The 25,923-nt window shown below is 43.2% G+C and overlaps 1 protein-coding gene across 11 annotated transcripts in view; it reads left to right on the top strand.

Annotated features, from left to right (window-relative positions):
* The window catches only part of ERGIC2 (ERGIC and golgi 2), a 196,480-nt gene that overhangs the window by 26,759 nt on the left and 143,798 nt on the right, over positions 1–25,923 (top strand). For 7 of the 11 annotated variants that reach the window (XM_085652335.1, XM_085652336.1, XM_085652339.1 and 4 more), the window contains 4 exons: positions 8,479–8,577; positions 8,927–9,026; positions 10,645–10,788; positions 23,738–23,846. In XM_085652335.1, the coding sequence (XP_085508461.1) occupies positions 10,683–10,788; positions 23,738–23,846 (215 nt within the window). In that variant the 5' untranslated portion in view covers positions 8,479–8,577; positions 8,927–9,026; positions 10,645–10,682. The remainder of the gene's footprint in view (positions 1–8,478; positions 8,578–8,926; positions 9,027–10,644; positions 10,789–23,737; positions 23,847–25,923) is intronic. The other 4 variants (XM_085652343.1, XM_085652344.1, XM_085652346.1 and 1 more) reach the window with 1 other exon arrangement.

Raw genomic sequence — 25,923 nt, 5'->3', positions numbered from 1 at the left:
TTCCACCTGCTTTCACTTGTACCACAAATGCTCCTCCATTGTTGGTACCTATACCCTCCTGTAGTGGCCTATAAACATTTTTTATTAACTTTTGTTTTGTTTTTGGTAGCCAACAACAGCTATCATTTGCCCCCTGGCAACTACTTTTTTTTAAATGCACTTTTGCACTCTTAAATAATTGTTTTCGTTTCCCAGTATACTATGGGTATCAGCTATCTTGGAATGTTAAATAGAAAACAGACCAAAAAAACCAACAACTTGAGTGGTGACACATGCACGCATACGTCATAGTGCTGGGCTGCTGTAGCTTCATGGCTCATACGAAATTTTAGTTCTTTTTTTTTTTGTTTTGTTTTTCCCCTGGTGCTGTACAACATCGACCAAAAGCTTTTCTTTTTGTTTATGCTGAACAGTGTTGGCACGGAGAATTGTCAAAGTCAATGTATCGAAAAGATGAGACCCATTGGCTTCGCCAATGATTGTTAAGTTATTCATTTCCTCTATGTGAGAAGAGGTAGTTGTTAATTTTTGGGGTGATATTGGGTTCATGAAACTATGTTTTGAGACCCCTAACGTGAGTGAAGAAAATACTGTTAATTTATTGTTTTGTTTATGGGTGGTTCCTTGGAAACCTTTTCTTCTCTTTGCTCTGTTGGTAAGGAAATTGGATATTGTTTCTGAGGTTGCATCTGTTTTCATTACGGAAGAGTTGCACTAAAATGCTGAATGAGGCAGAGCAAAAATGTGATTGTGCTCTTAATGCGTGTGCACGTGGGAGCTTGTTTAGTAACAATGGTATAGTAAAGATGATAGTAACAAAGCTATCAAAGTGGAGTCAAAGTTAATGCTAAGCAACAACAGTCTGGATACCTTACTCTGTGGCTATCCCCGGTGACTGCTTTAACCATCCCTCAGTAAAATATTCACATCAGCATTCTAATGGAAGAAGGATTGGGGCAAGACCAGGAAATCAATATACCAAGTGCAGAGTGGGACAGAGAGAGGGAGACATAAACAACCATATCCCCTACATTTATATAACTCATGATTCGTACAGTTGATGCAGGATACAGCCCTGATAACGTCTATGCAGCAAATGGTGTAGATATGGGCCTTTCATCAGAATAAATACGTTCTTATTTAGAATACAGAATGCCATAGATCATGTTTAAAAATACCTCCTACCCCAGCTTCAGCTCACTTCAGTCTTACAGGACTCTTGTACAACATTTGACACGTGAACAGCTAGGATAACATCTTTCAGTGGTGCTTCCTGAATGTGGCAAAGTGCTTATAGTTATTACAAGGTGTGGCCCCCCTTAATATCGAATCAACAATATCGATGGGACAGAATGTCAAAAATAAAATATCAACAGGTAAGTGAGTCTAGATTTCATATACCTAACTCCACATATGTGTACTATACAGTACATATAGCTTCAAGCTACGTAGATGTGGAGTTAAGAATAGTAAATCTGTACTTTCCTATATCTACTTACCTCTCGATATTGTGTCCCTCGATATTTTGTTCTCAGTATTAGTATACCACAATACCTTTTGGGGTCGATATTCAGTAGTACAATCATGTTCTAGCTGGTGTAGAGTTGCACAGAAATAAAAAGCTGACTAACTGGTCTGCAGTGATTGAGAATATGTCTTGACAGGAAATATATATATATGAGGCCATTAGAAAATACCTCTGATTCCAACAATTAACAAATTAATCCTGTGGTTTTGATTCCTGGCAGGTGTAGGCAGTCCGGCTGAAACAGAAAAGCAGTCGGTCACCAGCAATGTGGTCTTGGCAACACCGCCCAGGAGGCCAGGGCACTAAACTACAGTCCCTTCACCAACTACCCAGATAACTGGGGCTCTAAGTCTCATCATACTGTCCTGAATGTATAGGACCCAAGCTGAAACAGCTGCTTTCAGTAAGAACAGCAACAGGGCAGGTGGACCTCTACAATGTAAGCGGCAGTAAATGCACTGGTAGCTGGTCCTGCGCTACTGTGATGGGTTTATAGGATTAGTGGAAAAAGCTGAGTACCCTTTCCTGACTTCCATGGTTATAAAATGTATCTTCTCTTGCGCTTTGCTTTGGCTGCAGCCAAGCATTGTGACTACAGAGTTTGGTGGTGGGCATATTGGAAAAAGTCTCTGCATTTACTATGTAGTGTGTGTTTAGAACCCAACTTTCTTGCCTAGTAATTTAGATTCAGGGAAACCTGAGTTATGCCACAAAAACCTGCAAGTCTGCCTTGGCCTTTCACCACCTGTGTCTGTCTGTCTGTCTGTCTGTGTGTGTGTGTGTGTGTGTGTGTGTGTGTGTTTACGATTTCTTTGTTAATAAATACATAAATGTATAGCAGCCATCATGACTCTGCACACAACTGTGAACTAGTACAGCAGTCATTTTTAAACTCCCTGATGATCAGTGGAGGAGAGCAAAATATTAAGCATCCTCCTGCCCACTAGTGCCTCGTCTCCAGAGCGGAAGAGTATAAACTACTCCGTCCAGAATCTGAGACCTTGGATGACTGAAAGGTGAGGGTAAGGAAATGGCAATCATATTGGGTAGGATAGGGACTACAAGAGCATAAGAAAGGCCTGTCTCTTAATAGTAGTTAAATTAGTTCCTATGAGTTAAGCCCTTGTATTCCATATTATTGTTGGTCTATTTCCATTTCACCTTCTCCAAACAACTTTTATCCCTTCAGTATAGCTGTTTTCTAACTTTGAGTAATTATATACTCAGTTGACAGGGCTCCAGATTAAAGTTTTTCCATGGGCACGAATGGCTCTCAGCCAGAGCATCTTAAGCAACAATCCAGATGTATGGTGCCTCCAGTTTCAGACGAGTGGAGGTTCCAAAATTATTGTATAAACGCAGACATATCTTCCTGTGAAAAATGCCTTTGTTTTCTGCAAGGGGCATCATAAATCATTTGACGCACAATGTTTTCTCGCATTGTACATTGCAGTGTTGAATTTTGGCCTCCCTCTTCTTCAGTGTTCTTCCTTTTAACTTTTTAGGAGAGGTGACATATAATATGGTAGTGCACATACATTTAGTTGTATTTATGAAAATAACTGGGATTCAGTACATTAGTCCTTGCAAGTTCTTTTCTTGATCTTGAATGATTCTTTCTCCAAAAAGCAGTCAAAGAAGTTTTCCTTCCTTTCTTTAAAATGACGTGTATTTTCAGACTTTGTTTATTGATTTACGGAATATGCACATCAGTCAACACTTGTTTTGTCCTGACACTTTTTGAGGCTCAATAATTTTGAGAAAAACGCGTCGTACAAATAGTCACTTGAGGTATGGTTTAATTCTAGTAATTAATGTACACGTCAGAATGTTGACTGGCATTTTTTAAAATAAAGGGCACTGAAAACATATCAATCAAATGCCCTAATAGGAAGCATAATTGACGTCATTTGTTCATCCTAACAAACCTTTTTAAAATATTGGGAGTCCAATGAAAGCAACGAATATTCAGCTATGATAGACCTACATCCTCCAAGATCTGGCCGAGTCACTGTATATGCTCGTGCCAATCGTATAGTTGTGTCTTGATGGATGATATGTATCACAGCTGTTGGTAGCAGGGGGCCCGAAATTGTTTTGGACCCTCTGTGGACGTCTTGGCTTGGGAACACAGGTCCTGTAACTGCTTCATAGCTATATGTGCAGCTACTACTACCTTTTGTATTGATGCAGCTTTTTAACTTGACTTGTACTTTTGTAAGCCCCATGTTATATTTGAAGTGGCCGAGATTCCCTGGCCGTTCCAGTATTCCACCAGGACCCCGCACCAGTTTTGACAGCAACATCACAGACTTCGTAGCACCACTCATGTGTGTTATGTTATAAATTTACACAGCGCACGAATACCAAGCGGTGTCTTGGTGCTAACAGTTTAGTAGCGAGCTGGAGCACTCACTTCTAGGCTGTTAGCTGTAAGACCTCCGACCCTCGGTCTAGGTCCACTCTCTCCCCGCAGCTCGGCTGTGCCGTCTCTTGCCTCCAGACCCCGACCTCCTCCTAGGGAGGTTCAAGGCTGCTGCCCGCTCCTGCTGCCTGGTCCAACTGGGACCAGACTGCCTGCAACCACAGTAACCCTACTCAGCCGTTTTTTTTCTGATTTTTTTTCCTATTATGCCCATCTGTTTCTTGCTCTTAATTCCACCACTGTTTTTATTTTCTCGTGCCTGCCTGTTCCTTTCGCTGCTGCTACCCCTGGGACCCCTCCCCCCAGGAATTCCCCCCTGAAATGTTCCCGCTCCCGCCTCCCAGCCTCTTCACCCTCCCACCTCTCCTACTTAATGGCAGCTGCGCGCAGCGGGCACGCCGCTGGCGCGCTGAAGGCGTGCCAAAGGCGTGCCAAAGGCAAGCCTGTCTGTGCCGTCCGTGATCCGACCCCTGCCAGCGCTAGGAACCCTGGACCTCCCACTACCCATCGCTACGACACCACCACCCTCCTCGCACTCAACCCTGGAAGACTTAGAGAATGCCAACAGGCCTCACCGAACATGACCCATGGTCAGTTCTCCTTCCTCCACCGCTGCCAGACCCTCACCGACAACCCGGCCTCCAACACCGCCGAGGCCAGAACTGGCGACACCCTAAAATGCATCCTCCTCAATGTACGCTCCGTACACAAACACGCCATGGAAATCTGGAACCTACTCGACTCTCTCTTGCCTGACAACGCCTTCTTCACAGAGACCTGGACCAACGAGACAACCTCACCTGGGCACCCGACTCAAGTGACGCAACCGACGCAGCCAGAGAACTCCACACCTGGATCTCCAACTGCGCAGACTATCTCGCCCCGCAACCCTGACAGACAACACCCCAGGAAAGCCGCCTGGTTCACTACCGCTCTCCAAGAAGCCAGACGCACCTGCAGACGCCTGGAGAAGAACTGGAAAAACACCAAGACAACCGAAAACCACACCACCTACAAGGATGCCATGATGGACTACCACAACCAGTTTAGAGCCACCAAGAGGAACTTCATCCAGAACAAAATCCTGGCCAACTCCAAGGAACTTTTCATGTCATTAAAGAATTCACCAACCCACGCAGCGAAGCCACAGACATCAATCCATCCCAAGACCTCTGCGACAAGCTTGGAACCTATTTCCACTCAAGATCAAAAACCTCTACAACAACTTCATCGACCATACACCAGGCGCCACAGACTGCGCCCCGCCCCCCAGAAACACCAGCCAGCCCACCATCTCCAATTGGACACCAATCACGGCCAAAGACACTGCCTCGACCATGAAACTCATCCACTCGGGGGGGGGGGGGGGGGGGGCACCGACCCCCTGCCCCCTCACATCTACCACAGAGCCTTGGCCACCATCGCACCCAAATTACAATGCACCATCAACACCACCTTCAAAACAGGCACCTTCCCAGACGATTGGAAGCGCGCAGAAGTCAGACCCCTGCTCAAGAAGCCCACAGCTGACCCCACCGACCTCAAGAACTATCGGCCCATCTCGCTCCTCCCCTTCGCAGCCAAAGTTTCAGAGAAAACAGTCAACAGGAAACTGACACGATTCATTGAAGAGAACACCGTCCTCAACCCTTCCCAATCCGGATTCCGAAGCAGCCACAGCACAGAGACCGCCCTACTCGCCACCACAGATGACATCCGCACCCTCCTGGACCAAGGCCACTCCGCAGCCCTCATCCTACTCGACCTATCAGCGGCTTTCGACACTGTCTCCCACCGCACAATAGTCGCCAGGCTACATGACGCAGGCATGCAAGGAACAGCCTTGGACTGGATCCGATCATTCCTCACCGGAAGAAGCGAAAGTATCACTTCCACCCTTCCTCTCCAACCCCACGAAAATCACCTACAGAGTCCACCAGGGTTCATCACTGAGCCCCACCCTCTTCAACATCTACATGGCCCCCCTCGCAGCCATCATCCGACAGCACGGCCTCAACATAATGTCCTATGCCGACGACACCCAGCTCATCCTCTCCCTCACCAAAGACCCCACCACTGCCAAACTCAACTTCCAGAAAGAAATGCAAGATGTCGCAGTCTGGATGACCAACAGCTGCCTGAAGCTCAACGCAGAGAAGGTAGAAGTCCTCGTCCTTGGTACCACCCCTTGTGCATGGGACAATTAGACTTGAAAAATCTCTGCGAAAGTATCCGTTTCGCCCCGTCTGACCGAAGGCATCTGTTTGGAGAGTACCAGTGTAGTGACCACCTTAAAAACTGAGGACTGGTACCATGTAGTGCCTTATATGTGATACACAAGGCCTTGAACTTAATACGACTCTTGACTGGCAACCAATGCAAACTCCGAAGGTGCTTTCCCACTGATAGAAATTTGGGGATCCCCAGGAGGAGCCCTGCAACCGCATTCTTGGTCACCTAAAGCTTATATAGCTGCTTTTCGGGTATACTGAGATATTGTCTGTTGCAATAATCCAGTTTGGAAAGGACTAAAGATGTAACTACTGTTTTACAGCTGGGATCATCATCAACGCCACCACATTCATTCCCCTCCGGAGGCATTCACTTTTACCTATATGACAGTACGAACCCAAACTCTATGGCTCTTGTAGGAAACAGTGGCCTAACCTAGACCGTTACCAAACTCACCCACACTGCCGGAGACCTATTCGACCTGACATTTTCCTTAGTCAGAAACATCACAGTTGACAAGCCAGCAACTTTGACCTGGACATACCATGCCCTCTTTAATTTTAACATAAACATCCTGCACCACCCCTGACATACTGCCATCGGTCCTATCCGCAGCAGCTGGAAAATCCTCACAGAAGAAGACTGGGCTTCTGCACGCCAGCAGCTTGCTGAAAGCCATCAAGAACCTTAGGAGCTGGATCACTGCATGTGCTGACACTCTGGCTTCCCTCAAGTGCATCCCAATACAAGCGCCCAACCTCAGGACAGCTGGTACTTCGGTGTGCTTTTTGAGACCAAAACATATTTTTGCTTTTTGCTAATGTTTTGTACAATAGCGAGGGCCCAGCAGCTCCCACAACAATATAGTTTTTACAAAAGCCATGGCAAAACGAGGCACGCATTGACAAAACCAAACTACTGACCACCATATTGGCTTTGCCAATGCTAGTTTTTTTCATATTTCCCATAATCTTTTTGAAACTTGTTGCGATAACTTTCACTTATGAATATGTTTTGGAAATACTAGTATATATCTACACATTTTATTAAATGTTGCTTCAAAGAAATGGTACCTAAAATTTCACAATAGTTTAGCAAAATGTTTATTTTCTAATCGCAATTTTTGTGAATATTTTGTTTTGAAAGCAAGGACTCCTCAATCTTGCTTTCAAGCTTCTTCAAATATTTGCATGTAATTGAAGAACATTCTAGAAACATTATACATAGCCTCATATTGTTAAACTTTGCAAATGTGGGTACACATTTTATACTGGAACCACTGTCAGTAGTGCAGTCTGAGCTTACAACATTTATTCAGAACACTCACTCGAATAATAAAGGCTTTGCATTAATGAACCATATGTCGAAGTTCAAACAGCATGAGCATATGGACACAAATATTTCCTCAACTGCAGACAGTTCCCATTCCTGCTCCATAATGTGGTACTGTAAATTGGTAGGTAGCCAAAGGGTTTGTGCTGCAGGGGGTTGGGCCTACTTATCCCAAGGTCAAAATAAACTTTAAAACTTGTTGTACTTGACACCAAACAATATGTCCTGGGTGTAGGGCTATATTAATTCCACACCCCTGGTGCTCATTTCAAACGACAGACAGACAGACAGACAGACGCTCTCTCGCTCTCTCTCGCACGCTCTTCTCTAGCATCGCTCCAAAAGTGTGGCTCGGCCTTGCACTCCATTTTACTGCTGCTACACTAATATAGTTCTTTGTGTTGCCCTATTTATTTTTCAGAGCACCATGAATGGTATGCATTTGGCTCTTTTTATATTGAAATAAATTTTCTATAGGGAAAACTCTTGTAGGGCAGTGTGGCTAGGTTAGATCTAGTTACAGCTCTGCCTCTAACAGACACCGACTCTACTTCAACATTTACCTTCAAGTGCACCTTCAGAACATCATTTTTGAAGTTCAGTGCACTGTCAGGTTGTAGATGAAAAACTGTACTAGCATGTCAAACCCCCCACCCCTTTTTTCAATTTCCATTGATATAAGTTTGAATCCACAGCAGGATTACACACCAACTGATTTAAAATCAGTTACTGGTTGCAGGCGATACTTTATTTTTGAAGACTGTAAAATGCTACTTTCTGTAAAGTACTTATTACTTTCTTGTCCGTTAGCTGAAAAAAATACTGCACTTGCGTCACACTGTAGAGACTATTTGTATAAATGCAAGTCCTCACGTAAAAGTATCTTACTGCTTTCCCTGGCTTTCAACATTGTAGCGGTAAATATTCATAATACAAAAGACTTTTTTTTTATCTCTTCCAGTGCATGTCAAATACCCAAAGGATGTTCATGGCAAAAGGGAATACAGAGTTAAAAAGACTGACAGTTTGGTTGTGAATTGAAAATATTAGGAGCCTAAAGGTGTGTCTTTTTATTTTTAAATTGTTTTTTTTAAAAAGGAATAGTCATTTCTAAAATAGTAGCATTTTACAGATTTTCATTGAATCAATATATAAGTGGTGAAGTTAGCATTTGGCTTGTGAATGTTTAGTTTTCACAGTTCGGGTAAATCATGTCTAATCCTATTATCCTTAAATTCGTATGCCCACGTTTTTAAATTTCACCCCTTAAATTTATTGTGAATGGCAGAGTAAGAGTTTTTAAATGTATGGTAATAGGTCTTACTATAGAAGATAAAGCTGATCCACATTGGATTTATACATCTTTTGGTGAACGTATAACATTTACATTAGTGCTTTTGTAATCCTAGGTGGATATGTTCGGTGTAGACGGCCACCTAGGAAGCCACATTGAAACCTTATTGATGGACCACATTATCACACAGGAACAAATCAAAATTTTGTCTTATGGTAAGTCCTACTACAACTTTACCTCTCTACTTTTGGTGACGGCTTTTGGGTAAATCTGTTTAGTATGCTCTCCCATGCAGTGGAAACCTTATGATAATTAAAGAATCCTTTTGCTTCAATGTAACATTGATTTGGGAATGAATCCTCATGCTGCCTTTGTAGAATACCAAGTGAGAATGCTCACAGCAAAGCACGTTTTTACCGTGCCTAATTTTGACTGCTACCATAGTAATATGTATTTGAGTAGTTAGTCAGCACTGGGATAAAGCACAGTTGCGTGTTTAAGAAGTGTTGTCCTCTTTTTGGTGAGCTTGTAACTTACTTGGAAATTGCGTAGTGGCTGTATAGTCACTGAGAGCAGCTATATCTTTATTATGTAATCTGATTTAAAGAAAAAAGATATGTTCTTAAAAGCAAACATGAAGCAGACACTTACCTATCAGGATTTCGTCTAGGTATCTCACATCACTGGTCTTCTTTTCAAAACATTTTATTTAAATCCTAGTGGGTGGTTAGCCTTTACCTACAAAATAAAATCCTGTTCTCTTTCTAAAATAAAGCACTGACTGCATTTTATTTACTGTATCATTCTGCCTCTAAGTTTCTAACCCCCTTCTCCTCCTGGAGTAAGTTATTACTGTTCATTCTTGTGACACTGATAATATAGTACATTTAAAGAATCACTTGTCTACCCAGTTTGAGTACATTAGTATTGAGGCCTTTATGAATGAGAGATGTGGAGATCTTCAGCTCATTATACCTCTTTTATTTTAACATTCTTTCTATTGGTATGTGGCACTGGTGGTCAGTGGTTCTCTAGTACAGTGCATGGCTCATTTTGGTGAATATATTAAGGAAGTTCCTTGCACATCCAATACATTGTTTTCTTGTTCGAATGTCATCTCTTGTGGATAACAAAATGCATCTTATCTGTTTTATGCACACATAGTCCATCAATATATTTCTTACCTTTTTGTGTTCTTTCCTTGATAGAAAACCAGTATGACTAACGTTTTCAATATGTACTCTGCGTTAATTCCATGTTTTAAATGTATCCTGTGGATTCTTACTTTTTTTAAATTGCCAATCTTTAATGGCGTACTTGCAGATAAGATCTAGTATGTTTCCATGTGCAATTGTTGTTGGCTATCACTTGCCTGGAAGCACCTCATTGCAGATAAGCATCTTGTCTGGAGTGATTATATTGTAGACCTGTTGTAAATCTGCAATATGAATAGTTAACATTTATAGATTTGTTTACACATTCAGTGCAGTTATGTCTTCTCTCCTCTGTTGTATGTCTAGTGGGCTAGTTTGATCCTTGCAAAGTACATAGTAAATGTAAGAAGTTGCTTTGTGCTTATTTGGCAACACCTAAACGTTCCTACAGCAAAGTTCTGCAGAAAGGCCCAAGAAAGGCAATAGTTTATATCACTAAAATGTGACTGAAATATGAGGCTGTTATTTTCTTAGAGAAAATCCAATACGAACCTTGACAAACCAGTGTTGACAAACTCCACAAAGTGGTAATATTAAGCTAGGTGTTGCCAAATAACTTGTTGTAACTGCCCAAGAATGTTTACAGCTACATATGGACTTCACTTTTTTGTCACTCTAGAATGAATGTGAGGGAGAAGCTGGAGGAACCTGCTGAAGATGAGGCGATTGAATCGAAGGAAAACCTTAAATTTGGTTAAAGAGCTTGATGCTTTTCCCAAGGTTCCTGAAAGCTATGTGGAGACTTCTGCCAGCAGAGGAACAGGTAACAACAATGAAATGCATTTAATATGTTTAGTTGCAAAGAGGCAAACTATGTCATTATTTGACTTCATTAATCCAGTTTTTATCTTGCCCTGCATTAAAGCTAATTTGCATAAGTTGCCAGTGAAATGTGCCTCTTCCTGGTACTATATAAAAGAACAAAATGGAAGACACCATTGTAAATTGCTTTTTCTCACTCTGTCTCTCATTCCCTTGTTCTTTTCTGTTTCCACACTGAGAGCCGCTGCCAGCACAAACTAAAATTGCCTATGTCCCTGCAGAGATCCTTCACTAGCAATGTAGATAAAAGTGTGTGACACTGGGGCATTGTTAGAAATGGGGGTCTCTAGTTGGCAATGGCTGGCCACTGTCCAAGTAGGGACCCTTCTTCCCAAGTCAGAGTAAGCAGACTACACCCTTTGATAACCCTTGCTCAACCCTGTGGTAACGTAGCACAAGCAGCTAGGCTTATCTCAGAGGCAGTGTGTGAAACATTTATGACCATACACAGTAACACAGTGAAGAACACTACAAAGGGATGCCACACAAGTAGTTATAAAAATAAGTATCTTTATATATAGACTTAACAAAAGACCAATAACAGTAAAAATCCACAATACTAGAAAATAGGTTTACTCTTAAAATGCTGCAAAAATAGTTCAAGGTGTGCATAGAGGAGTTTAGTTCAAGGCAGTGGTCTCTGTGACCCTTTTACTCACAAGACACCTGGATTCTGTAGCAAAGCAACAAAAATGTCGCTAATGAGTTGTAGCAATGATTTTCCTCACGCTAACCAGCGATGCGTTGAATCCTTGCCGCAAGGGAGGATGATGCGCTGATTTGTGTGCAGGACAAAGCGACAAACTTATGCACGCTAAGCCGGCGATGCGATAAAATTCTTGCTGCGAAGGGAGGATGAGGAACCGAGCCTGTTGCGTGTGCGATCATGTTGCGATGAAAGAAAATGGCGCTCCGCGAGGGAGCGACGATCCTGATGCGATGAAAAAGGCGAACGCACGGCGTCCGCGCTGCGATGTCATGAAACGAACTCGATGCGATGATCCTTGGTTAGCGAGCGCTTTGAGGCCCGCAAACATGCAATGCGATAATCTTCGGGTTAGCGAGCATTTGGCAGCCCGCACACAGGTGATGCGATAATCTTGAAGTCCGCGAGCCTTTGGCAGCCCGCAGACAGGCGATGCGATGATCTCCGGTAGCGAGCACTCAGTGGCAGCAGCGCGATGATTTTCCTCACACTCTTCAGCTGCGGGGGCTCGCTAACGGGCGTTAGTGACGATTTTCAGCACTCTCTTCTCCACAGTAGAACTAGAAGCCCTGGAACTCACAGGAGCCTCACCTGCAGATAGAAATTCTCGCTGGGAGGAAACAGGAGGCTGGTGGTGGAGTCTGATGTGCCTGAGACTCCAGCAGGAGGCTAGCTCTCTTCTAGCCCTTGGATGATTGCTGTAGCAAAAAAATAAAAGTTCCTTCAAAGTCCTTTTCCTCTTCTTCCAAGTCCAGTAGTAACCACTGCAGGCCAGTCCAAGAAACAGCACAAAAGCACAAGGACAGTCCTCTCCTGCAGATTCCTTCAGTTACACAGTTAGAGGTTCTTCTTGTTGTCCAGGAGCAATACAAATTGTAAGGGTTTCAGCACAGATATTTATACCCCAAAAGTCTTTGTTCTCAGAAGCCACAAGTCACTGAACCCAGCCAGAACCAGTTCTGCCCAGTCCTGGAGCACTTTGTTTACCAGGCTGCATCCTACCTTTCAGAAAGAGGGGGCCTGCCATCAGACGCGCAGTAGGAGGTGGAGCCAGCATTGTGGAGGGAAGGCACAGCCCTAGTCAGGTCCCAGGTGCAACTCCTCCCACCCATCTAGATGCAGATCTCTCTATTAACCACTGGGACACCTCACCCTGTCTCCTGGAATTCCCCAGCCCTGTCGCTTCAAAACCAGACAGCCAATACACATAACAGCAGAGCACACTGGAAGGCTTAGGCAAGAAAATACCTACTTTCTAAAAGTGGTATTTTCAAACACAGAATATAAAAATAAACTTCACTAAAAGATGTATTTTAATATTCTAAGCTCAGGCATACTAAATTCGTTTTTCTACCATGTTCCCGGGGTCAGTTAGGACTATAGAATGTAATAGTCGAACTGCCCATTCTGGCCTATGGAGAACAGGTAGTCTTACAGTAGTGAAAAACGAAATTGGGTGTAATTCACTACCAGGACATGCTACACACATCAGGGCATGTCCTACCTTACACATACAATGCACCCTACCATAGGGGTGTCTCACAAGAAGCCAAGGGAAGGTTCAGGGGCTGGGAAGTGGGTGCACTTCACAGCCAAGAGGGCAGTTCTGGACTGCACACAGACACTGCAGTGGCAGGTCTGAGACACACTTTACAAGCTGCTTCTGTGGGTGGCGCAAAACAGCGCTGCAGGCCCACCAGCAGCATTTGGGTTACCAGCCCTGGGCACACACAGGCCATGCTACTAGGGGCTACCAGGTAAACCAAATAAGCCAATCAGGGATATACCAATTCACACAGTCATATTTACAAAGGGAGAGCATATGCACTTTAGCACTGATCAGCAGCGGTAAAGTGCCCAGAGTCATAAAGCCAACAAAAACAGGTTAGGAAAAATCCAGGAGGAAGGCAAAAAGCTTAGGGATGACCCTGCAAAAAGGGCCATTTCCAACAGGCATCACGTGCATTCCCATGCTTTTTAGATGAGCAGTGAAGGGTAGAACAAAAATGGACGTTCCTTTTGATTGTGTCATGGTCTATATGATACTGTGAGAAAATGAAACTTTTTGCGTGGTCACCAACATTTTATGCTTAATTTTATTGCTGACTGTTAGACTCTGCACATTTATGCACTGTTATCCACTCCCAGTGTTTGTGCTGTGACCCCTAAAACATAATTAAATTGAATTATCCCTATTTGACTTATTTATGTTACCCATTAGTGGGCCGGCCATTTACAATTGCAAATGCATATATTGAACTGCTGCAATTGAAAGTCAAAGATGTAAACCTAATAATATGAAAATGCTAACCATGTAAACAAGCATTTGCAATGCATTCGGTCTCGCCTTTGGGACCTTATATGTATTTAGCTATGCTGCACATTTGCGTGGGTGCTGAGACATCTACTGTTCTTTAACATGGAGGGAACGTAAGCACCAAACCGCATGACACGCCAGGTATGGGAACACATCCTAGCGAGGGAGGCTCAATGAAATAGGGTGCGGTGGCTCCCAAACCTGCTACCGGTCCTAGCTGTGAAGGCGCACTCTCCCACTCGCCACTATCCCAGTTTGATACAGCACTCAGAGGATGAGGAGTAGTCACTGGAAGGATATCTATTCTAACAAGCATTTGCAATGCATTCAGACTCTCATCTACACAGACCTATTGCATTGTAAACGGTAGTCCTCGCGGACAAGGGGATGGAGGGCAGATGGGAAGGTATAGACAACGGGAGTGAAGGGGGGAGAAGGCACGGACAACAGGAGTGCGGGCGGTGGGAGGGGGGAGAAGGCACGGACCACAGGAGTGCGGGCGAAGGGAAGGGGAAGAAGGGGGCAAGAAGGCACACTCAACGGGAGTAAGTGTGGGCAGGGAAGGGGGTTAGAAGGCACGGACAACGAGAGGGAGGGGGGAGTAGAGAAGGCATTAGGAGAACCTCATTAAAGAAAATAGTGCTCACAGTCTAACTAACACGTACCGTGTAACACTCGAAGTAAAGGGGCCAGTAGCCATGGGAGGATACAAATGACGACATGGCCGTAATGAGGGACTAACAAGCCTATAAACTAATCTGAAGGCAGAATTTGCGAAGAACAAAGACACAAGCCAATGAAAAATATGGGCGGGGCTTCCCTCACCTACTGAACTACAGCAGATCTTCACCAGAGCAGCGCTTGCGCGCTGACTCTAGGCTGGACCTAAAAATAACCAATATTTATCTAAACCAAACAAGATAAACACATGAAAAATCTAACATACAGAACTCAAGATATCACTTTTTAAAGGCTTAAGCAATTCTGTCCATAGAACTCTATGGATGCTGTGATTTTAGTGCAAAGTACTTTTGATGCATCAAAATCCGAGCCGAAAAACAGCCGCAGAGGAGAGAAGTGTGGGAAAATAAAACAATGCGTTGGTTCTGGAGTTCCAGGGGAAATGAGGCGTCAGTTCTGCTGCATGCAGGAGAAGTGTTGCGTCAATTCTTTACTGCAAGGAGTAGCAATGTGCCAAAATCCGAACACTGTTCCAGTCTGCTGGGTGATGCGTTGGAAACTTGCCGCACAGGTGCGATGCGTGGAAATCCCGGCGCTCTTGACTCAAGGCAGTGGCAGTAAAACAGTTGCTGCATTGATTCTTCTAGCCGCAGACTGGTGATGCATCGATTCCTTCAGCTGCACAGCAGGGCCTACGTTGGAGTCGGAGCCAGGGTCTCGGACCCCGAAGACTCAGGACTCTGGCTGCACCGGTTATTTGGGCAACAAACAGGCGCTGCAGCAATTTGTTCTTTTTAGCCGCACCACGGCAAGCCTGCGGTGGTAAAAACATTGCTAGAAGGGGGATGTGTGGATTTTCAAGTTTTGAAACAGCAGAACCACCTCCAAGGGCCTAGAACTGGAATTGGCACCACTTGGGAGGTCAGAACTCCCAGCAGTGGAGTTCAGAGATGCTGCAGATGAAGCCTTTAATGGCCCTGAGACTTCTTAACCGGAGGCAAGCACACACAAGCCCTGGGAGAATCTTCTCAAGCAGGATACACAACAAGAAAGTGCAGTCTTTTTCCTCTCCAAGGCAGATGCTGCCACTGCAGGCCAACACAGCTACACAACACAGCAAAGGGGCAGTACTCCTGCTGACAGCTCTCCAGCTCTTCCTCTTGGCAGAGTCTCCTCTTGATTCAGAAATGTTCTAAATATGTGGGGTTACAGGTCCAATAATTATATCCCTTTTGGACTTTGAAGTAGGCATACTTCAAAGGATAGCCTTTGTAGGGCACAAATCCTGGCTTGCCCTGGCCTGGCTCCAGACATACTATTGGGGGATGGAGACTGCATTGTGAGAGGACAGGCACAGTCCTATTCAGGTGTCAGTGACCACTCCTCCCACCACTCTAGCTCAGGAAGGTCCATCAGCCTGGTGATGGGCCACCAGGGTATGCAGGGCACACCACAACTACCTTTGTGTGACTGTCTAGTGAATGCACAAACGGCCCAGCTGTCAGTCTAAACCAGATGTGGATTCCACAGGCCGGCAGAGTCACAGGATGGTAAAGCAAGACTTTCTAAAAGTGAAACCGCTAAAGGGGTTTGGCCCACTTTCTAAAAGTGGCATTTTCAAGCACACAATTTGAAAACCACCTTCTAAGAAGATGTATTTTAAATCCTGAGTTCAGGGAACCCATACTCCAAATCGCTATCTCTTCCCAATTGAAAATTACACTTGTAAGGTGTTACAGGGCAGCTTTAACATAAACTAAGGAAGAGATAGTCCTTGCAGTAGTGAAAAACGAAATTGGCACTATTTCACTATCTGGACATGTAAAGCACACCACTACATGTCTTTCCTTTCAAATATGCTGCACACTGCCTATGGGGCTTCCCTGGCCCTACCTTAGGGGTGCCTTACATGTAATAAAAGGGAAGGGTTGGGTCTGGCAAGTGGATGCACTTGCCAGGTCGACATGGTAGTTTAAAACTGCACTAACAGACACTGAAACGGCAGGTCAGCGACCAGCTTACAGGGGTATTCAAGTGGGTGGTACAATCAGTGTTGCAGGACCACTAGTAGCATTTGATTTACAGGCCCTGGGCACACACAGTCCACTTTACTAGAGACTTGCCACTAAATCAAATTATGCAAATCTTGGATAACTTGGAGCCAACAAAAAGCGGGTCAGAAAAATAGGAAGCAAAAACTCAGGTTATAAACCTGCAAAAAGGGCCAGTTCTAACAGCCATCAAGCTGTGTGCTCACTCGAACTCAGGCTGAGCATGAGGTTTTTATTTAGAAGACTGTGAGATCCGTGACATTCAATTCATTTCAATGTAATAAATGATTTAAAAAACTAATTTTGGAATTATTTAGCTTCTAGTAGTTAAGTGTTTGCACACCTTTACTCGATTGGATGAGTTAAAAATATGGTTCGAAAATGTAAGATGCACCCATTAACAAAATCATCCAAAATCTGTTTAAATGAACTAGGACTATTGTTGTGTACTAAGTCTAGATTGAGTGCCGCTTTTGCTAAACTCTACTTAGTTTCCCCACATCAACTGTCTCAAATGGAAGAGTACTGCCATTTTGTGGTCTGTGTGCTCAATAATCTAATTGTTGGTAGACGTAACCAAGAATTTCTCACTGTGGGGTACTACCCAGCTCTAGATTTACCAACCCCCAGATCATTGTCAAAACAGTAGTTGCTCCTCGTTGGGATCCGCTCCAGGAAAGATCAGGAATCCCTCATACCAAGAGCAGCAAACATTTGCTGCCAGCTTGGCCGAATTTTAATATAGGGATTCTGATGTTTGCAGCTTTCTGAAATACTTTCCTGTGACATTCTTGATTACTGCAGAGTAATCTTACTACCTGCTTTGCAGCCATTAAAGGAACCTGCACGAAAGCCCTCTGTATCTAAGGACACCATAGTTGTCGTTCTCTGCTTTCTATTTTCTGGTCTTGCTGGTAGTAGCACATTTTCATTTTGCCCTATGACACCCTTAAACCAGAGTGCATGTGCTTTTACCACAACAACATACATTTTGAATTTGTTTCCACCAAATTTACCTTTTTTAGGTTTCCAGTAAAGCCATGGTAGATGGCGCAGAAAATGTACCTATGAAATGGAAGTTAAATTTCACATATGACCCGGAATATGTATTTACTCCATCCACAGATGGCTTTAGGGAGTGCCATTGTAAAAGTACAGTGCTGCATTATGAGGATATCACCTGTGCCATTTTGAACGTTCTACCTTTTATGTATTCGCAAAATCACCCTTGTAGGCACATATGGCTGGGTTTTTTAAAGTTAAAAATGGGGCTAGTTGGATATTGGGAAATTGATGCCCCAAAAGTGAACCGTTAAAAGTGGTTTCCATTGTAGGTAAAGGTATATTTTCCATGAATATGATTTAGGGATCAAGGCACTTTTTTCTACCTACGTTTGGAAAAAGTATTTAAAGCAGATTTTTAACAACTTTAGCGGAAAACTAACTTTATAAATGTGTATTTTGTAGACCTGGTCTGCCTCATAGTCTTGCTCAGAGGCTGAATGCACATCCCTGGCTGCTTCCCTCCTGGAGGATAGTGGCTTGGCCTTTGGCAGCAGGAAGGTAGGAATAGTATCAACGATGGCTATTTAGAGATTAGTTAACCACCTGGGAGAGGGTTAGGGACAGAGGACAACAGAAAAGGCAGATTGAACAGCCTTTCCTTTAAATTGGAAATCTCAAAAGGGACTGTGAACATTGTTTCCCAGAGCCACCCTAGACTCTGTGTCTCCAGAAGGGAAAACCTGTTCCAGCCCTGACAAATAGGAGGGACACCTAATCTTCATAGTAGAGTGGCCAGAAAGAGACTGTGTTTCTAAAGCTGTACGAAGAATAGGCAGTTTTTTTGTTGAGGGATGTTTTGGAAGAATTGCAGTAAACTGAGATTAGAATTTCTGAAAAATCTAGATATAAATTCTGTGAGATAGTAGCAGGCTTGGCTTTAGGATATGCTTGTTTTGCTGGCTACTTCCCTTGAATAGATTGGTAACTCGCCACTACTTCCTGCAGAATGTCACTGAACCTAGGAAGATAACACCGTGAAGGATGAGTACTTAGCCTGGCTGCTGGAAGAAAGATGATACAATTACTTGATTCCACTGCAGGCACGCAAGGGCTGGAGCTGCTTTCCAGGGGCCATGTGGTTGTCCTCCTTTTTCCTTCACAGGGACATAAAAACCAGAAGGCATCCTGATTCTGCGGAGACCTGGGTGAACAGTGTGGATGAGCAATGGCTAGAGGGAGACTTGGTGTATAGTAGCCTGCTGTGAGAGCTGTAGCAGTGACTAGGAGTTGGAGAAATGATATCTGAAGGACTGTAACAAGGTGATGATGCTTCCCCAGGAGGGTGCCACCTCGGTGGGCAAGACATCTCTGATTGTCCCCCTCTTGGTGTTTTTGTCATAAATTAAAAGACCTAAGCAGAAACTTGTCCCTAAGGTATCAAGCGTCTTGTAGTCCTACCTTGCCACAGCTTCCACACTTGCCACGCTGTGTTTTTTTAATTTTTTTAATTTTTTTATTTCAGTAGATTTTTATTAACATTTTGTTTTTGTCCCCCCAAAACCAATGACATATATAACATATCGCATAAATATACATATAACAATTAACATGCACTCTGCATCGCTTGTTGTTACAGGGTCGCCCACTTTGGCTGTGTAGGTTGTGTTACAATTAGCCTATTTTGGCTGTCCCCCACCCACTGTCCTCGTATGGGTCATAGAAAGCACAGAGAGGGACAGGGACAGGGGGCCAGAGCAGAGAGAGAGAGAGGAGGCATTTCATAGAGGGAGAATTAGCGTGTTCCATATTGTCTAATGCGGGTTGCTATCCGGGTAGTTCTACTGGGCCTATTTAGGGCGGATCATACGGGTCTAGGTACTTGTCCAGTGATGCCCACATTTTCCTGTCGGGCTGTCTCCACAGTGAGTCTCGTAGGGCCACTGTATCCGCTCCCCTAAGGTACATCACCCAGTTGAGCCATCCCTTAAACGTTGCCTTGGAGGTGTCTTTCCAGTTATTGAGTACCATTTTAACCCCTGCTGTTAGAAGGAGGTCGAGTAGGTCTCTGTCTTGTTGGGTGTCTGCATCTGTCCTAAAGAATGCGGTTACCAGGGTGGCAAACTCCGTTTTAAGGGTACAACCTAGCATGTTGTTTAAAAAGGCAAAGATCTTCTCCCAGAATGCCTTGACTTTTGGGCAGTAATATATGAGATGGGCCAGGTCCCCCTTTCCATTGTTACAATTCCAGCACTGGTCATTGGGGTTCAGTCCCAGGGTCGCCAGGCGCGACGCTGTGGGGTTTTGAGACAAAAACTAAGTCTGGAGATAAATTTATTACAGTGGTGAATCGATCTTTGCAGCTACAGAATCCTGCTTTGTCCCACTTGGAGCTTTTGATCCCAAATCTTCAGCGGCAGTCAACATCTTTCTGACTTTGGGAGTCCCTCGCTGGCTCAAGGCTTTCAGAACAAAAGGGAAGATTACTGTAGTGAGATTCCTGCCAAAATTGGTGGAGGAGGCTCTGGAGCATTAAACCAAACTACACATTATAGAGGAAGCTATTGGGAAAAAGATTCCTGTCCTGTTAAACGCTATGGATCCAAGAGAGTAACTTTGAAGTGAGATTTGCTAATGAGTTAATCCCTACTGTCCTGATGGTTGGATCGGTCTCTGCGATAACTTGTTTGGAGAAATAGCAAGCGCTATGTCATATGAGGAGTGATTGTTCAGCCACAATTTGTTGACAAAATATAAAACCTGACTGTGGTTTGCCAGTAGTTCGTTAAGTTCACATGCTTGTTTTGGGAATGAGCGCACGTTAATTAAAATTCAGATGATGGGATTTATGATAATGTCAAGGCTTTATTCCGGGCTTCTCCAACAAGGTGTTTCTGAACGACTGGTAGCTCTTCCGGTTTAGCAAGTAGCTCTCCCATGTGCAATCCAGTTTACTAAATTAGAAGCTTTAGGTTGGTGAAAATAAGTTCTGTATACCAAAATTCAAGACAAGAATGTGTGTATTTTCAAAATGTATTGGCTGATGTTTGATAATTCAGTAGTTTTTCTCCAAAGTATATTTAAAGCTGATATTTCAGTGATAAACAATGAGGCGTTGTCAAGACTTATTACGAATATTATTACCAATATTATAATATTATTACATATTATTACCATTATGCCAGAGGCATTGAAGCAACGGCTTTTATCTATTACTCACCAAGAGGCATTCCACATTGACAAAGCCTTCTTCACATTAGTGTTTGCAACAGTGCCTGATGGACTAAGGTTATCACTGCTTCTAAACTTGCAAATGGTGGCCACAAATGTAATCTTGTCTAATGTTTTCACTTTTACTAGTCAAATATTTGTAGCTCAGGATGATTTTCATTGAGTAGCTCTTAAAGCAGGGATCGCCAACCTTTTCTGCAATATCTGTTGTATGATTTTGTATGAATTCCTAGTAAAATCAATTGAGAGCATATATGATTATTGGTACTCAGAGGTCGCAAAGAATGTGGTTGCACTCTTGAATAGGAAGTGGTAAGTGTAGTTTTTTTGCCAGGTGTCTTGGTAGTGCAGCAGGCATCATAGTGTACCCTGCGCTGTGCCTGGACAGTGAGGGATGGACTTACCCTTAGCGGATCAGCAAGGCACCCACTCCACCATCTTTGGGAAATGCAGCCATCTCATAGGAGAGGCTGACGTCTTATGAGAAGAGTGCCATTCCTGTGCTACAGGTCTGGAGTCGGGGTTGCACTCTGGATATTCTGGACTGGAACCTTATGAAGAGGGGAGCTTCACTGTTGGGTATGTAGAATGTAGGTCTTATTTTTACAAACATTTTGTCCTTCGCAAGCACTAATCGGTCTCCAAGGTTTGTTAATAAAAAGCGAAATATCTTGGGATAGACCAAAGTTGATTTGTGATGGCTGTTCCCTAAAAGTCTCTTTGGGAGCCCATAATCATATCTATGTTTTTATTAGTAGATAGTTGAGATAAAAAATTATACATTTACATTAGATATCCTATACAGATCTAGAACAAACTGGTGTTTATGAGTAGAACCATTAAACAAAATAAATGGTGTCCTCATGATCTGTCACTGCAGCGTTGTCTGGACTGTGAACTCAGTGACTGAATTCCCAGAGCACAAAATTGGGATAAAAAAAATGCAGCCCAAAGGGGATGAATGTCCTATGTCAGAGGCCCTAAATCACCTATTGGCTAATAATGCCTGTAGATGAGAGCACTGGAATGCAGGGTTTAATTCTTACATCTGGTACTTATGTTTTTCTATTCAAATGATCTAGCCTTGCATTAGAATACTCTTCTTGCACTTTAGTGAAAAAAAGTGTTGTTAATCCAGGTTACAAAGTCTCTCTGAAGAGCACTAGATTTTAAATTTATTAGATTGACATATTAGTAATTTCTTGATTCAGACGAGCATGGTATACAACTGATGTGAAGTTCATCATGATAATTTGAAGTATCAAATTATGCACCCATATAAATCAGCTCAATACACCTTTTTGAGTCCTGAATATTGGCCTTAGAACCTGACTTGTAAGATAGTGTAGTGAGGATATAGACACACCTGCAGACATTGCTAAGTTAGCGTAAGTTAGTATATGCTTGGCCGCCATTTTGCCGCTTATTGCTCACATTACTACATGCCACATTTCTCGTAAACACTTTGCTTGCTCGCTTTCACATGAGAACTGTCTGCATTTCACATATTTAGTTGAACACTCTGCTCCTCGTCTGTACAGCGTGTTCAAGGACGAAAAACAATGAGCTCTGTTGATTTGCTTTGGTCAGTCTCACATCCCTAGCCATAACATAGAACACAGCCGCAAACCTGGAAATCTGGTGCTTTTAATATTCCCTTGCTTGCATGTTAACACACTTGGAGAAACACTTTCCAGGATACAAGAGCTGTGCTCGTCTGGTGATGTAAATGACTGCATCTGTATTCGGAGGTATGGGATCCCCCTGACAAAGCCTGTTGGTCTTCTATAATTATAATAAACTAGCTTCTAGCACGGGGAGTGTGGCAAGGCGCTATTGTCCTGTTTCCACCATCATTATAACAGGATTTCCCCTTTTGTTCTAAATGGAATTGTAACAATGCTGATTTGTTTGATCTTATGCATATTGCTGCTAGTATTGGCTCGTGTACTGCATTATAGAGCACGTTATTTAAAATAAACATTTTAAACTATTCCTTGACTCCGTTTACTTATGTTGTGGACAAGTACGAGAGTTTGAACGAAAGAGTGTTCTTGTTCCCATGTATCCTGAGAGGGACGGAGTAGCATGTTCTAGGATGTCTAATCATTGGTGGCTTTGCTGTAGCACGGAGAACGAGTGAGACACTATAGCTAGTCGGATTGTGGATCTGGGCACCAAGGTGGGTATTTTGGTACACCACTACACACTGAGGTCCTGGTTTCCTGTGCATAGTTCTGTGTATGTGCAGAATCCCTGCAACAATAGTGCATTAGGTGCTCCATCGTTCATGCTACCAGATAATCTGCCTATATAGAATTCCTTCTACTGGCTTGGCGGCTTAGAATACCCCATCTTTATGCACAACTCTACTTTAATAGAAATACTATGTTTTTCTTTTTTAAACTGAACGGTTTGTTCCTTTACAAAGGAATATTGATAAATGTGACTAAGAGAACCTCAGCGTAGATTAAGTGAAGCCCTTGCGTTCTGCTTTTTTCTCAGATATGAGAGCAGTATATCGGAAGCATTCTGCAGGCTACCTCTTCTAACTATTGCTTTCCATATATTTTTATTATAGAATTCAGTTATTTCAAACATTCCAACTCCGCAATTTTAGCAATTGAATGAAATTTCCAAAATGTTTACTGAAGCTTTCTACAGGAGTGCAAACCAATGTCCCTTCCATATACTTGCGTCTTGTGTTGTTAACTTGTAATCAGTACCCGTTTGACAATGAAAGCTTATAGACATTTGTGAACAGGAATTAAAGACTAAGTGTACACAGCTGATGGCCCAATTTGTGCTTATTTTTTCAAAGTATGGTGCATTTATATTGTTAGAAACTGAGAGCCCTATTAACCTACATGTTTTGTTTTATTTGTTTGTTTGTGGTTTTCAGTTTCTATCCTAGCCTTCACTGTCATGCTTGTGTTGACAGTAATGGAGTTCTTTGTGTATCGGAACACGTGGATGAAGTATGAATATGAAGTAGACAAAGATTTTTCAAGGTAATAGCATCTCGACTACCCCTGACTCCTCTTCCCCCATACCCAAAAAAGAGCCTTTGGCATGAATTTATTTCCAAGGTGGTCATTTACAGTCCTGCTGAATGGCCTGTGACCTTGTTCCATTGTATGAAAATCTGACAGTTTGTCCCTTGTTTGTGAATGATCCTAAGGTGCATTTTATGGCTTTTCTACATTCCCAACAAACAAAATGGTCTTTCAAAGCAGCTGCCTTATTTTGGACAGTTTTTCCTGAATATTTGTACAAACGCAGCCCTCTTGAGACCAACACTTTGCGAGAGTGGCACTCATTACCAGCATCCATAGACTCCTAACCTTCCTTGGCGTTTCACTCCTATACTTAATTTCTCTTATTTAAAATAAAGTAATAATAATAATAATGGTCCAAAATGCCAAATTTGTGGGTCACATTGCTGTCATCTGAGGACGTAGGAATGGTGCTGGGCATTTTAGCGTGTCCCCACAAACTCTCTTTTCTAAATAGAAAATATGCTCATCGGCAGTATTATTTCAAAGAAGATTGAATACTCCATAGGAGATAAGAGAAGAACGTGTTTATTCCAGTCATCCACTTTCCTCAAATCACGGATCGCCTCAACATTCTAAGGTGAGTTACAGGCAGAAGATTCTAATACAGAAGAGGGAAAGGGGAACTGGGAGGAAATACATCTAAGAAGATTACAACAGGTATGTTAAATGTGATTTTCAGAACTGTTCACTGAAAAGATGGGCCATGCAAGGACACAATCATTTGAGGAAGGGTTCTTTTATAACGTACAATTGTATGTTTAAGTGCAGCTTATTGTCGAAGTTTATTATGGTCAGAGGCGTATCTTCAGGTGGATGTATGGGGTAGAACACCCCCTCATCATTTTTTAGAGTCTTGTTAAGGAGGCTACCATCAGACCTATGAGAGGATGATTGAGTCCTCTCCTTACCATCCCTTCACTGCAGAAAGCCTTGGGAAGGTGAGCATTTATCAGATAACTAGGGTATGGCTGCATGTAGGGTCTGGAGTGGTCAGGGATAGGTGTGCTTTTGCTTTAAAATCATATGCGCGCACTGCAAACCTCTGCTTGTAACTTACTCAGATGGGATTTTTTCAGTTTGACCTTATGTGTTGAGGTGCAGGAGCTGTGTTCCAGGTGCTTATTTTAGGCCACTCTGCAGCCGCCTGTGAAGCGTAGGGTCTGATTTCACTTTGTGCCCTCTGCAACCGCTTTGATTTGTCAAATACCTACGGGGTCTATGTGCCAGTGATCATTGGTGACACGTCCGGTCAGAACATAATCAGCGAGTCGCAAAGCACCTCTGCTCCAGGCTTTCAGTCATTTACGCATCATGCTTTCTCACCCATCCTTCCTGTATGTGAGGTTTTACAGAGGCTCAGCACAGCCATGCCCTTAAATCACTTTCACCTTGTCTAATGAAAGTTATTTTCTGAATCCTAGATCACTACGCTGTGAATAATTCAGATAGTACTGCCTCACACAGCAGTGACTTTCTGAATATCAATGTTTGCCATTATTCAGTTGGTTAATGCACTTTTGGGTGTAATTTCCAGTGGCAGGTTTATAGCTTCATAAAATAGCCTGGAGGTTTAATGTACCTTGTACAAGGGCATATGTATTGCATATAAAGTTGTCAGATATTTGTATTCTTGGTTGGTTACTGCTTTTGTTGCTGACCGATAACTTGTAGGTAACAAGTTACAGTCCAGTTAAAATACCTTTAGAGTTATGCACTCTCTACAAGCAGCTGCATGTAACATGCAAGGCAGAAGCTTGTATCCTTGCAGGTTTTTACTAAATTGGTTCATTTGGGTAGTAGCAAGCACACAAATGTGATGGGAGGAATGCTTCCAATTCGCCTAACCACTGGCAAATGCTTGGGTTAGCTGCCCAACCCGTTTTTGTCCACCATGCCACCTCAGTTTGGACCCAGCCGTATGCAAATTAGCCTTGACCCTGCCCCTCACTGAAACAGTCCAACCCGGACTGCCAGACTATGTCTTCACCAAACCATAACACAAGCAACCTGGGACCGGTTTCGCCCTGAT

This window comes from Triturus cristatus, chromosome 4_1 (genome assembly GCF_964204655.1).
Source record: "Triturus cristatus chromosome 4_1, aTriCri1.1, whole genome shotgun sequence".
Taxonomy (NCBI): domain Eukaryota; kingdom Metazoa; phylum Chordata; class Amphibia; order Caudata; family Salamandridae; genus Triturus; species Triturus cristatus.
This window is presented reverse-complemented; position numbering and strand designations above follow the sequence as displayed.